This window comes from Akebia trifoliata, chromosome 9 (genome assembly GCF_017979445.1).
Source record: "Akebia trifoliata isolate Shusen 1 chromosome 9, ASM1797944v1, whole genome shotgun sequence".
Classification (NCBI taxonomy): domain Eukaryota; kingdom Viridiplantae; phylum Streptophyta; class Magnoliopsida; order Ranunculales; family Lardizabalaceae; genus Akebia; species Akebia trifoliata.
This window is the reverse complement of record NC_141383.1, coordinates 475,010-488,819: the sequence shown is the minus strand read 5'-3', so window position 1 is coordinate 488,819 and position 13,810 is coordinate 475,010. Positions and strand designations below refer to the sequence as shown.

The 13,810-nt window shown below is 33.3% G+C and overlaps 2 protein-coding genes across 4 annotated transcripts; one reads left to right on the top strand and one right to left on the bottom strand.

Annotated features, from left to right (window-relative positions):
* The first annotated feature begins 4,855 nt into the window (after nt 1-4,855).
* CYCJ18 (cyclin J18) lies at nt 4,856-8,982 on the top strand. Of its 2 annotated transcripts, XM_086453987.1 has the most exons (9): nt 4,856-4,957; nt 5,062-5,144; nt 6,929-7,028; nt 7,109-7,207; nt 7,303-7,320; nt 7,384-7,454; nt 7,577-7,703; nt 7,806-7,866; nt 8,730-8,982. In XM_086453987.1, exons 1-9 carry the CDS (start codon nt 4,898-4,900, stop codon nt 8,822-8,824), a joined length of 714 nt encoding a protein of 237 aa, XP_086310113.1. In that variant the 5' UTR covers nt 4,856-4,897; the 3' UTR covers nt 8,825-8,982. The 2 variants fall into 2 exon arrangements, with proteins under 2 accessions (XP_086310113.1, XP_086310114.1); XM_086453988.1 differs by lacking the exons at nt 4,856-4,957; nt 6,929-7,028 and having other exon boundaries at nt 5,013-5,144.
* Nucleotides 8,983-9,070: 88 nt separating this feature from the next.
* On the bottom strand, nt 9,071-12,694 carry LOC147393957 (uncharacterized). 2 transcript variants are annotated; one of them, XM_086453990.1, is made up of 4 exons: nt 12,162-12,694; nt 12,060-12,125; nt 11,711-11,887; nt 9,071-9,449 (listed from the first exon to the last, which is right to left on the bottom strand). In XM_086453990.1, exons 2-4 carry the CDS (start codon nt 12,093-12,095, stop codon nt 9,189-9,191), a joined length of 474 nt encoding a protein of 157 aa, XP_086310116.1. In that variant the 5' UTR covers nt 12,096-12,125; nt 12,162-12,694; the 3' UTR covers nt 9,071-9,188. The 2 variants fall into 2 exon arrangements, with proteins under 2 accessions (XP_086310116.1, XP_086310115.1); XM_086453989.1 differs by lacking the exon at nt 12,060-12,125 and having other exon boundaries at nt 12,167-12,691.
* Between the last annotated feature and the right edge of the window lie 1,116 nt (nt 12,695-13,810).

The window sequence follows — 13,810 nt, the reverse complement described above, 5'->3', positions numbered from 1 at the left end:
ATAACTATATAATAAACATAAAATTTCATACAATAATCACTAATATATTCACACACAAAAATCATTAGTTTATCCATCAAAAAAATACTAATTTATGTTGTAACTCCTAAAATAATTCATAATATACATATATATATATATATATATATATATATTTATTTATTTATTTATTATTTATTTATTGCATAGGGATTCGATTTTTGATTTGGTTCAATTCTATACAAGTTTGATTCGATAACTGAATCAAATTGATCGGTTCTCCATTTTCGTAACTTGGAACCAAATCGCAACTTGTTCCAAATCGAACCAAACCACTCCAAAAGCTATCTGTTTGGCTCGATACTCGGTTTGAACCAAACCAAGTTGCACCCCCTAGTGATTACAATTTGTCAATGGTATTTTCATCATGTGAACCACAATTTTAACGAGATTTTAGTGCTCCCTGCAAACACAATTGTAAGAAATAGCACCTTCGATATTTCATGGAAAAGCACCAAAATGACTTCAAAATAAAAATAGTTCTCTCCAAGAATTATTTATCATAAACTGGGGTTAGAAGTTTCAGAATGGACTAAGTTTTTATGAGGATGATCTCCTCGATAGGATGAAATGTTTGACCCTTGTGGGGGGGGGTTTAATTTTCTTTGAGAACTTAAAAATGAAGGTAAGTTATTCCAATTTCTAAATATAGGATGTTGAATATGCATGTTCTAGAACAGATTTCTTGGAATTTTTCATGTTTCATCTTGGTAACATGATCCCATGGAACACATGTAGGTCCTAATGAGAACTGCCTTCTCTAGCTACTTTATTTACCAACTTCAGTGGTAAACTGCATAGAAAAACTTCAAAGATATTTTTGGTGGGATTCTACAAGTACTAAAAAGGGCACCATTTGGTAGGCTTGGTGTATTGGGTACAACAAAAATAAGAGTGAAGAACAACTTAAAAAGTTCTTGTAGAGATTTAATGAGAAATAACATTTGGAACTTTTTTCTTTGCCTTATCTTTGGTTGAAATTAGGTCTCCCAAGAAAGTATGTATGTCTTTCGGGTGTAATAAAATGTTTAACCTATTAAGCAAGGTTTGGACGAACCTTGAGACAATGGGAGACATCCAATTTTTTTTTCTAAACAAACCTAAAAATTCAGAGACAAACGTCGTACACCTATTGCATTTTCTCAATAAATATTGTTTGTACATTCTTGGTCCTTTAAATTTCTCGTGCTAGTATCCATAGTCCTTAAATTCGTCCTGCATCACCGTTACATGAACTCGATGGAATAGGTTTTGAATTTCGTATGGATAGTAATTGTGCATGCTTAACGTGGGCAGGATGTCAATGATGTACTTGCAGCTATAGACTATGTCGTTGAGATGAAGCTTGTAGACCCATCTAGAGTAGCCGTTCTTGGAGGTTCACATGGTAGTTTTTTAACGACACGCTTGATTGGTCAGGTATATTATTAGTGTTTTAAGAAAATCATTTGTGGGTTTATGTTGAACTATTCAAAATCCTTATTTACTATGATTTTAGTGTACTTCATATGATTTTCTTATATTTTGATCATCACAAACTCATAACATCTATTTATTTTTTAATAAATAGTGGGATATATTAATTTAGAGAGATTTTATTGCCACACCAACTTTTTCTAATGCCATCCCAATTCATATGTAAATCACCAAAGTATTGGCACACATCTTGGTGCGGCATTAGCAAAAGTTGGTGCGGTAATCATTTACGAGTACATGGTCTGATCTGTTTGCATGGTTCTTACTACCTTTAATAACAAGGTCATGGTCTTTAATATTTTTTAAGAATTTGAGGACTCACTTTATTTTATTAATGGGTTCTTCTTGATTTTCATTTTGTTGTAGGCACCAAACAAGTTTGTCGCAGCAACTTGGTTTTCTTTAATAAAGAAATGAGATTCTTCAAAGGACTCGAGTATGCGTTTACTTGGAGGATGATGTTTTTTATGAGCTGGTAAGGTTAGGAATTGATTCAGAATTACTTGATCGTGCATACTCTTTCCTCATCGAAAAACCAAGAAGAATGATGTCATTTTTTGGCAACTCAGTTGAGACACGTGTGCGATATTTGATGACGATTGTGAATGGTGCTAGAGATTATTGATTCAATTTGTTAATATTTTTTTTATGTGACTTTATTAATACTTTGAAGATGCTTTTTCAGATATATTGGCTACTTTTTGAATTAGTTGAAAGTCAATATATGTGTTATTTTTTGTATATTTTGTATGTTAATGTTTATGTTTTTTTTGTGATATTGGGAGAATGTCGAGATGTTGAATCCATGATTTATGAGTCATAACAGCCACAATCTACAATACAAGGTTGTGGAATTGATATAAAAACCTGTTTTCGACTACCTTGAACAATCTATTGTTTTAGGAAATCTTCATGAAGGGTGTAGTTATACTTCCATTTATCCGAATAGGGCTTAATTGTTGATTATTTTAAGTCATATATTGACATGAATTTTGGCACAATTGTGCTAGGTGAGGGGAATAATAGTCATTTGACTAAAAATAATTTATTACAGCTCAACTCATTTATCGACTCTTTAATAGAGTGCAATGGTTATTTGCAGACTATAAGGGTATAATAGTCATTTGTCTAAAAATAATTTATTGGTATGATATTTGGTTGGAAAATGAATATTTTTCATATTTTTCATAAATGAGTTTAGGTGTTTATATTTTGTATCATTGTATAAGTAAAACTTTGTTCTTTAGACTATGAAAGGGTATAATAGTCATTTGACAAAAATAATTTATTTTCTCTTCTCTTATGAATCCTAACGAAACATGAGAAACTTAATTCTCTCTCTTCTTTTCTCTTTCAATCCATATAATGTAGAGAAAAACTAGGTTTCTCTTATCTTCCCTTCTCTCAATTCAAACATAGCATTAAAATACTTCTGACTCCCTACAAGAGTTAGAAGTACTTAGGTGCTGTTTGTTAAACTGAAAAAAATAAGTACTGAATAACATTAAGCGCTGAAACTTATAAGTGCTGAATTTAAGTGCTGAAAAAGTTATTTGTTTAGATGTTGAATCATGTTTGTTACACATTGATGAAACTGGTAAATTGTCTTTGCTACCCTTACAATCATATTATACATTGTTTGCATGTTTCAAATGCTAATTTACTATCAAACACAATAAAATATATTAGTTGTTATAAAATTAAAATACAATTTATTTTTAAATTATAAATAATACTCAAATCTTCAATTATAAATAATAATTTCTATTTATAAAAGCCCACAAATTTAAAATTAAAAATAATAATGTCATACAAGTCACAAATTTTGAAATCAACTTTAAAAGGACTTAATTTTTGATGAATAATTTTCAATGGAAATGAAGGATGTGTAATTATAAAAGCACCCTATAAATAATAAGGGCAACCCACACTATAGCCATTTTTTGTTTTGTTTTATATGGGTTAAAGTTTAGGAATTAGCAAATTTTTAGTGAGGATGGTCTATATGGTCTAGAGATCATCCTCACCAAAAATCAACTCATTCCAAAATTTTTAACTCATATAAGACAAAATAATTTAGCTATGGTGTGGGTTTATTAATTTGTGGGGTGTTTATATACTTATCTATGGGATATAAGAGGTAATATCCTTTTAAGAATAAGGGCATATTGTCCATACTCAAAAAAACAAAGGGCATACTTGTCCGTGTTGAAAAAAGCGAATGCTTACCACTTCAGCACTTTTTTTCAGCATCAAATAGTACTGAATTTTTTTCACTTATTTTCAGCAATAAGCGCTGAAAATATAGAGTAAACAAACGCGCTATTTTGAGAAAAGTGCTGAATTTAATTTTTTTCAGCAATAAGGGCTGAAAAATAGCGCAAACAAACACCGCCTAGTAAAACCAATAAACACGAGCCCAAATTTCCATCAAAAGTGATATTTTTAGTGTGGAAGGGAATATGAACACCCATACCTTGGGAAAATGATTTTTCCGATGTTATTATCTCATCCTCTAGAATTAGAAACCATGGTCTAAAAATTTAAAAACTCTTCCCAACTCGAATGTCCATCAAGTTGACAACTCATGAGTTGACTTGAACAAGTTAAAATAAAAATATATCACATTTATGAATTTTAAATCAAATTATAAATATTTTAAAATTTATAATGCTGATTATTTTTTGACTAAAAAACATTCACTCAGTCTATATGCAATTGATGTGGCAAGGGCACATAATTGTTAATCTTTTTTCTTGTGTATCCCAAAGCAAAGATATATGGTTTTGTGCCCTTACCACGTTAACTACATACAGATCGAGTGAAAATTTCGAGTCAGAAAATCACCACTCAATTTATAAACATTAAACTTTTTCTTCTTTATAAAATATTTTATATAGTTGAATAACTCGTTAGTTTTCTAACTTGACTAGGTGAATTATTTAGTTGATGCGACCTAATTAGCTTAATACTTACCTAGTTGACTCGATGAGTTTCTTCTATCTAATTTTTAGGCCAAGCATGGTTTCAAAACTCGTATGAGATCGAGATATATCGTCCGAGTCGTCTTAGTATCAAGCATGAGCGAGAGAGACGCACAAGTCAATTTTTTGAATAAGATTTAATACCTCATGTTCATTTCTGAAATTTTTGGACGAGACGTCTCAAACGTATCAGAAAACGTATCAGAAAACGACTTGATATAAGACATGGACAAGATGATACCAGACGCGAAATCGAGTTTTAAAACCATGGGGCCAAAGTCACCTTGAAATCCAATCAATTTGATTCGACTCGATCATTTACCCAATATTTTGAATTCTCCCTCCAATATATGTTTAGAGAGAGAGAGAGAGAGAGAGAGAGAGAGATTTGAAATGAAATGGAGATATGTTCGCGGCTGCGTCTGAGGGTGCTGGACTTCCTCATTCAATCCTCTCTCGTCAGTCTCTCTCTCTCTCTCTTTTTCTGTATTTCTCTTTCATCTACTCTCTGTATCTCTTTCTCACACGTGTGCGCGCGCACATACACACACACAAAAAGCAGAGACTTGGTGTTCCTCCAATTGTAAAGTACACAGCGTTATCTCTCTACGCTGACCGCTTCTTATCATCATCCCTCAACAACAGGTTCTTTCTACAGATCTCTCAATGTTATGTGGTTTGAACTTAGTTTCACTGACATCAAATCTATTAAATTAAGTGATCGATGGGTTTTTTAATTAATGCAATTAGTTTCAATTTCACGAACCAAATTGTATTAATAATTTTGTTCCTGTTTATTTGATGTTGAAATTAGGGACTTAGACCTAGACGTCAGCAAATTCTCCAAATTGTATACGTCACTCTAGAATAGTTGAAAAACAAGATGGATGTGCAACAATTCTAGCAATCTTTATAGCACTCTAAAATCCCCCAAATTGTATTAATTGTTGTTAATAATTTGTTTCAGTTAATTCCAATTTGATGTGGAAGTTAGGGATTTAGACCAAGACGTCAGCAAATCCCTCAAATTGAAAAACAAGATGAATGTTCAACAAATCTATCAATCTTTACAGAACTCTTAAATCCCCCAAATGTTTTAATTTTCGTTAATAATTTGTTTCAGTTAATTCAAATTTGATGAGGACGTCAGGGATTTAGACGAAGACGTTGAAAAATCCCTCATATTGAATTGATAATTTGTTTTGGTTAATTCAAATTTGATGAGTAAGTCAGGGATTTAGACTAAGTTGCCTACGGATCCTTCAAATTGTATACAAAACTCTTCAAATAAGTGAAAAGTGAGACAATTTTGAAACTCTTATATCACTCTTTACTTATTGGTTGAATTGGGACTCAGTGGATTCCACAGAGCAAGTGTTCCATATCCTGTTTGTTACACCATGGACTCGTAGCATCCAATATTGAACTCGATAATCTCTGTAAAGTCGTTAAACCTAAGTTGTGGATTCCATTGTGTATTTTTATTTTTTATTTTTTTACCGAGTTATTGATATTAGAACTTTGACTGGGGGAAGCATCAATTATGGACATTTTATTGTGAAGATACATCGATTATCGTTTGGTGGCTTTAAATTGTTTGTTGAGTTTAATCCCACATCGGACACAGATTGCCTTGTCTCTCCTTATAAGTTCTTGGGCCTCTCCACTCAATGCCAATTGGTTTTGAGTTGGACCCCCAAATTTATCAAGGTATTGGAGAGGGCCTTTCTCTCCTCCACATCACCCAGTTCATATCTCCACGTGCTTTGGCCTAGTCTGGCCCGCACGTGCGGGGGCATGTTGAGTTTAGTCTCACATCGGACACCCATTGCCTTATCTCTCTCCTTATAAGTTCCTGGACCTCTCCACTCATAGCCAATGGGTTTTGAGTTGAACCCCTAAATTTATTAGATACATTCTATGTAACAAATAACAAAAAGTAATCGAGTGATGTTAAAACTCGATAGAGGCTTTTCACTCAAACTGCTATAAAACCTAGTGGAGAAAATAGGCAAACAAAGCTTTTGAGCTCATTTAAACTTTCCCCCGGTGCAATTTTTACCAATTTGGTAAAGTCTCATGGCATTGATATCTCAGACTTGGGTTCAAGTCCACTAGCCGGCTTGCCTACACCAAAAAGAAAACTTAGCAGTATGTGAAAATCTACTTTTGGGTTTCCGAGCATGAGATCTAGTTATGCATTTTAAACCAAACCATGGTGTACTTAGTCGATCTAGTAATTATGTCTTTAACGCAATAACAGAGCCTTGGAAATGTGTTAGACGAAAGATGATTATTTCTTAGAAAAATGAGAAATTTTGGTGATTTTATGCTTTTGTAAACTCATGGGATTATTTCAGCCATGTTGATGCACATTTTGCATTTTAATTTTATGAAATTACTAAACTGTGTTTCTCTAAGTAAACTAGGTTCATACGGGAGTGTGACATGGGAAATTGGCTTTTGAGATCCTTAAGTGAATGCAATTTGCAGCTCTTTGCCCTCATTTCGATATGGATCTCAAGTAAAGTAGGTTCTCATGCTTCATAAACATCATCTTATGTTATTGTTGTTTTCATCACGTTTTCACTATTTTTTGTGTTCTGTAGATACATAATACTATGCCTCTATCTGTGCAAAGTTTGAAATCTTTGGCAGATGTGGTCATAACGGAACAACATTTTATGACGAGAGATTTCTTAGAAGCAGTAAGTTGTTGGTAGCTTTTATCCACGAAGGGATTCTTCTTTTCTTTAGTTACCATTTTTATTAGTTATTGATGAGAATTGATTTTATTCTACAGGAGGTGGTCTTTATGCAGGTAATTCTCATGTCTGATAAAGAAGTTTCTTACATTGTTTAGATTCAACTGAGTCTATTTCAGGTGTTGGATTTTGAGATCGGTGCTTCAAATATTACTTTTGTCTTCCTCGAAGAGCTTCTACTTCAGTTCAAGTGAGTTTCTATGGATGCTAGCTATCCAAACATCGGATAATCATGTATTATGCACAACCCTTTCTTCCTTAAAATGGATGATAAGGCTGATCCATGGTTACTTTCTGTTTTTTATAATATAGGGCACTGGCAAAGGTTGGGGAACTTGTGAGCTTTGAAGCATGCATGAATATAATGGATCTTCTTTATGAAACAGAGGAGACATCAATGCTTTATAGCTCTCCTTGTTCTCTTGCTGCAGCTGTCTTGGTATGTTTTTATACATAGTATAGATTAATAATACTGATTGAACATATTGGATCTTATTACCCTTTTATATTGTGGTTGATAAGTGTCCTTGGTTTTTCACAGGTTGCGTCGTATGTCATCACAGTTCCTAAGCAACAATGGGAGTTTCCACTTCTGCCTTGGGGTAATATCTCATCCATAGGCTACCTAAGTTAATTCCGTGGTTTATGGTTTTGTCACTCACTCCTTTACATTTTTGTCCAAGTGTGACCCATAATGCATTCTGTAAGCCATGCATTTCGTGTTGATAGCGTGGCTCCTACAAGAGTCTAAGCTATCTTAAAGCAGCAGTTGAGATTTTAATTTTTTTTACTGTAAAAATATCCAAAACACTAGAAACTCATTCAAGTTTATACTACTTACGGTTTTCCATCTCCAAACATAGATAATATATGTTACATATAGATAATATTTACACTACATTGCTGGTCCCAAGCCCAGATTAAGGAGGGCTGTGTCAGGTTGGCAGCCGGTATAAAAGTTCGGCACTCCCTCACATGAATCCTGATCAGATTTTATTAGAAGATATCAAGACGGAGCCAGGATTTTGCCCCACGTGGGGGCAATAGCGGCGGATATATTTTTTTATCTATCTCTGTTAAGTGTCGTAATAGCTCATTGGTCCTAATAGAGTTTGTAAATTCTTGTGGGGGCAAGTGCCTCATTGCCCCCACTATAAATCTACCCCTGAACAGTATGAAGATCAACTATGCTTTATGGAGTTGAATGTTGGGTGGTCAAGCAGTATCATGTTGATAAATCAAGCATAGGAGAAATGATGAGTGGAAAGATAAAATTAGAAACACGTTACTTTGGGAAAATGTAAGAGTAGCTCAACTGAGATGGTTTGAATACGAACAAAGTTTGATCACGGCCCCCAAGAAATTGTTCGATTTCTTCTTGAAGCAATTGTTTACTATATTTTAAATAATAATTCGACGAATATTTTCTTGATTATTGCTTGATATTTTTCAAATTTTCTTGCAGTGAAGTTTGTAACATCCTACAAAGAAAGAGATATAGGTGAACTTGTACGAAGCATTCTCGAACATGTATTGAAGCGGCCAAGGAAGGAGGTCTGATGATTGGCTATTTTGGATTTAATTCATTCCCAAAGAAAGATTAGCACTGATACATTAACAAATGTGCTGTAAGTATGACGTATCATCTTCATCATCAAAGTCTTATTCCAAAACATTGAGATTGACTAAATGAATTTCAGTCCTCCATTCTGTGTGAAGCCATGTCTTATATCAATTCACGCATAAATTATATTATGAGATACTCATAGATCAAATTATATCTGAACACAACGTGCTACATAAGAAAGAAGAAAGATTGATGGGTAATTAACCTGAAACTCGGAGAGATCACTAATCAATCAATCTACCCTGAGTAGGAAAGAACCAAAACCATGAACAAGAAGTGGAGACAAACAAACTCATACTATATGTTTTTAAGATTTGAACTCATCGACCGTTGAAGCACTTGTAATGTACTCTGGGTGGACAGAGTAGGAAGAGGAGGGTCACTGAACAAAGAAGGTAATGGTATTGCACGATCACGAGTAAGTGTATGCTGTCTCTTACGTACTGCTTGAGCTGGAGGTTCTGTCGTCACCACCACAAGGCCTTCTTCGTTCATTGATGATAGCTCTGCCATCTTCCACAAACTTTCCGCGAGCTCCTCATTCATCATTCCTTCATCCTTATAAATTACCAAAAATCTATCAATGTTATAAGAGATTGAAAAAAAAAATGACATATAGTAGACAATTCCTTCGGTGGGTAAAGCTGGTCTTGATTTCGTGACCTCTTGTGGTTGAGGTGTAGAAAACCAAACCAATTGTGGTACGGGCTCAGGCTGTTTATTTATGAATTTCAAAATTAAGATGAGATTTTCGACATGTTGTAAGAGAAACATCTAATTAGTATCATATTATCTAAAGAAATGTTAGGCTATGTTTGGCAACACTTCTAAAGTCTGGAAACTAGAAATTAGACTTCAGAAGTTTCATTCAGCGTCCCCCTTTCATTGGTTCAAAACTTCTAAATTTTGGTTCTAAAGTCTAAAATCTGAAACGAAACAAATGGAAACAAAGTTTTTAAAGTCTGAATTTTGAAGGTGGACCACCTCCATTCAAACTTCAAAAGTGTTACCAAACACACATTAAATTGCATGCATAATTTATCAAAAACAAGTTCATTGATCAAGCAAAATTGTAATACATCTGGGGTCTACAAGAGTAGTGGAGCATTGGTTCAATGACCTAGGTGTGCTTTTTAAGGTTGTGAGATCGAGCCTTACCACATGCTATTTTATATGATACACCTATTTGTGGTGAAGGGTGTATTTGCAGTGACTAGTCCCACTTCCAATGGGGTTGGGTGCATCCTTCCCCCCCCCCCTCACAAAAGAAAAAATAAATAAAAAAATCTAGGGTCATGGAAAATTTTACCTAAAATTGTAGTACATGGTTGTGTGCATGTGACGCTCTATGACTTGTCATAGAGTTGTGATTACCAATCAATGATGTATTAGACAGGTGATCTTGATCGTCGATCTAATCACGACATAAAACTGGATGCAACACATAGGATGGATGAGTCAAAATCCATTGATTCTAAACGATCAAGATTAGATGATTTAGAATGAAAACGAGTTCTATGGATAGGATTCTACGTGCCTCTAAAAAGAGAGACAATTAATTCCTTTTTTAAAACCCTAATGGCACCTTTCCAGAAAAGATACATGTATTTTTAATATTACGATTTTGCCATTTGGACACAAAAGTTAAAGGTTTGCCATTTTTATTATTTTTTTGTGTGCGTGTCTTTTGAGAAAAGTTACCAAATCATTTAAAAAGAAAAGAAAACTACCATTAGTGAGAGGACTTGCTCCCACTAAATTCCAACACAAATAGTAAAAAAAATAAATTTTAGGAGTACACATGGCCCTCCAATCAACCATATGGTCTTAAAAGGGATCAATTTTTTTAATTTTTTTTAATTTAAATTTTATCAAGGGATCATCCTAAGAATTGGATGAAATAATATTTGATTAACTTCTCCAAACCCTTAACAATCTAAAAAAGGCAAAAGTAAATAAGGACATATAATACACAGAGGTTTTACATGGTGTTCTTAATTTACATGGTGATTTATCTCAAAGTGATTGATGTAGACATGATTGTGCATCATAAACCTTCATTCAAGATTATTTTGAACAACTACCGACAGTCATTTTACATGGTTGTATACCGATGATACATCAAAACAACATGTACAAATTACATATATGAAGCGGGTAGGACAACAATGATGACATATGGTTTATTATTGTACTAAGGAATCATAAATTGCTCATAATTAAACATGTATATATATTATGCTAGAAAATTTGATTTTCTAGTCATCACTTGACTTGTCTATCTATAATTTGTATGATTGTGCATAGAAAATGGGTAGGAAAATGATTTCCCCTTGAAAATGTGATAACTGGACTTGTTTCTATATGATTGCACATGGAAAATTTTCTTTCTTAGAAAATGATTTCCACGTTTTGATTGCACTTAGGAAAATGTCAAAAAGAGAAATGCTTTTTAGTTTTACGGGTAAGAGGAATCTTGAGAGAATATCATTAGGGGTTGGGAAAACATTTTCCAGTACCTGGTGAATTTCGGGGAAAATGCACAATCATACATTTGAAAATCACATTTTCTATAGGAAAACATTTCCCAACATACAAAAAGCCTTAGAATTTTGTCAAATTAACTTCCATACACTTGGTATGTGAAGGAAAATTTAGAGAGAATCTATTGTCACACCAACTTTTACTTATAGCACACCAATCCTTTGAAATTACACTGCTGTTTTATACTTTATATTTAGATTAGATTGGTGTGTTAATAGAAGGTTTCTAAATTAATGGTGCAAATAAAAAATAAAAAATTTCTTTTAAACTCTTACATTGAGAACAGAAGAATCAGGCATTGGGCATTTGACAGGTCGATCTTCATCGAGAGGTTCTGCTGGATGGTCAATTGGTTCAAATTCTGCTGAATCAGGTTCTCCCAACCCATGAATCAAATTTGACCCACTTTTGATTATTTCATCTCTCGATGAAAATGGAGTTTCCTTTCTATCCTGGAAACAAGAAATTAAAAATGGTTAAGTAATATAAAATTGAAAAAACAGCAAATCAAATTCTGAATTAAAAAACATTTGTAAAACCCAGAAATTTTCAGATTTAAGTTTTGCCAATTTTGAATATTTTCAAGAAAAAAAAAGGAGAAAAAAACAGAAGAGGAAGTCTTACAAATTCATCTTCACATGAAAGAATACCTTGGGACATAGGGACTATATTAAGAGAGAGAGAGAGAGAGAGAGAGAGAGAGAGAGAGAGAGAGAGAGAGAGAGAAATACCAAGAGGAAGAAGAGGATGATAGAGGTAGTGGTTGATCTTCTTTGCGATCTCCTGTAAACTTGAAACCGAGAAAAGATTCCCACCATTTCCCTTTAATTTCTTTACCTTTTAAACTCTCTCTCTCTCTAACTTTTTTTTTCTTTCTCTATAACAGTAGTTGTTTTTGTTGAAAAAAAATACTCCTTTTTTTTCCTCTCAAATCTTTCTTTTTTATTTTCTAACCTTTTTCTTCTTTTGTCTCTAACAAAGTATAGCAGTTTTTATACCCCACTCCACTTTCTCTCTTTAACTTTTTTCATCTTTAATTTGCTCTAATGAAGAAGAACACCACTTCTCTCTATCTCTTTAAATCTTTTTTTTCTTCTTATACTGTAATAAACATTAATTAGCAGTTTCGTTGAAAACCCACATCTCTCTCTCAATCTTTCTCCCTTGTGTTTGGGTTTCATTTGAGGAGAGAGAGAGAGGGCGGAGACAGCGAGAACAAAGCTGCCCCGCCTGCAAGCCAACTAGTTTTGTTGATTTCAATGATATTCGAAAGACTTAATAAAAGTGTTTGAAAGAAAATTCGAAGTCATTTCGGGAAAATTATTAAAAAAGAGTTAAATATTTTAATATAAAAAAAAAAACATATTTTTAAAAAAATTATAAAAAAATGAATCGAGTCACTGCGCGATTTAGCGTTTTAATAATTCGATGGACTGTTCGACATTTTAAATGAAGGCTAAATTGTTGGGGGTGTTAAATGCAAGCTCTTGAAATGACAATCCAATGTTTTAATTATTTTGAAGATATCTACGATAAAGCAATGTATTTTAATACATTCAAATATTAGACAGTCCAGCAACTTATTTCATTTTTGATAATTTTAAAAAATAAAATATAATTTTCTTTTATAAATATTCAAATATTTAACCCTCTTTTAATAATTTTCACTACTGTAATAGTGTAATGATTTACTAACTCAAAAACTCAACCCAAGTTTACTTGTAAGAACCGTACATTTTTCCCTGGGGATACACAATTGCACATCACCGTAAAACACTTGTGTTAGTGTATCTTAAGGGGGGAAAAATCTACGATTCTTGCACCTACTACATTAGTGAGTTTTTGAGTTACCCTGCTAGGTTGAGTTACAAAATCAGAACTCATTATAAATTTCTAATAACTAGAAGGTCGCAAATGCAAATGCACATGTATTTAAAGGGTTTATTTATAATATAAAACATTAATTAAAGGATGGGAGTTCCTCTCTTCAATGGCCGGGTTGGGTTACTAGAGCGTTGATGGCTAAAGTTGGGAGAAAGAGAGCTGGTTGAGCATGTGTTTTAGTCCATTCCTCAATCCCCCCTCTTCCGGTTGCAATTTCAAATCTTTCGTGATAACGATGAGGAATCAAGGAAGGGACATCTAATCTCTGGAAGAAAATTTGTAAACTAAAGATCCAAAGTTTGCAAGACACTCGCAAAACTGGCCATGGTATGGAGGTTGCATATAGAGGATGTTCTTTGGGTTAATTACCTGAAGACGTAGTATGGCACTAATTAATGGGGTTCGAGATTTACAGTTCTATTAAAAATCAGATACATAATACCATTAAAAATTATTCCATCATCAATAATAAACAATATGTGGTTTAATGT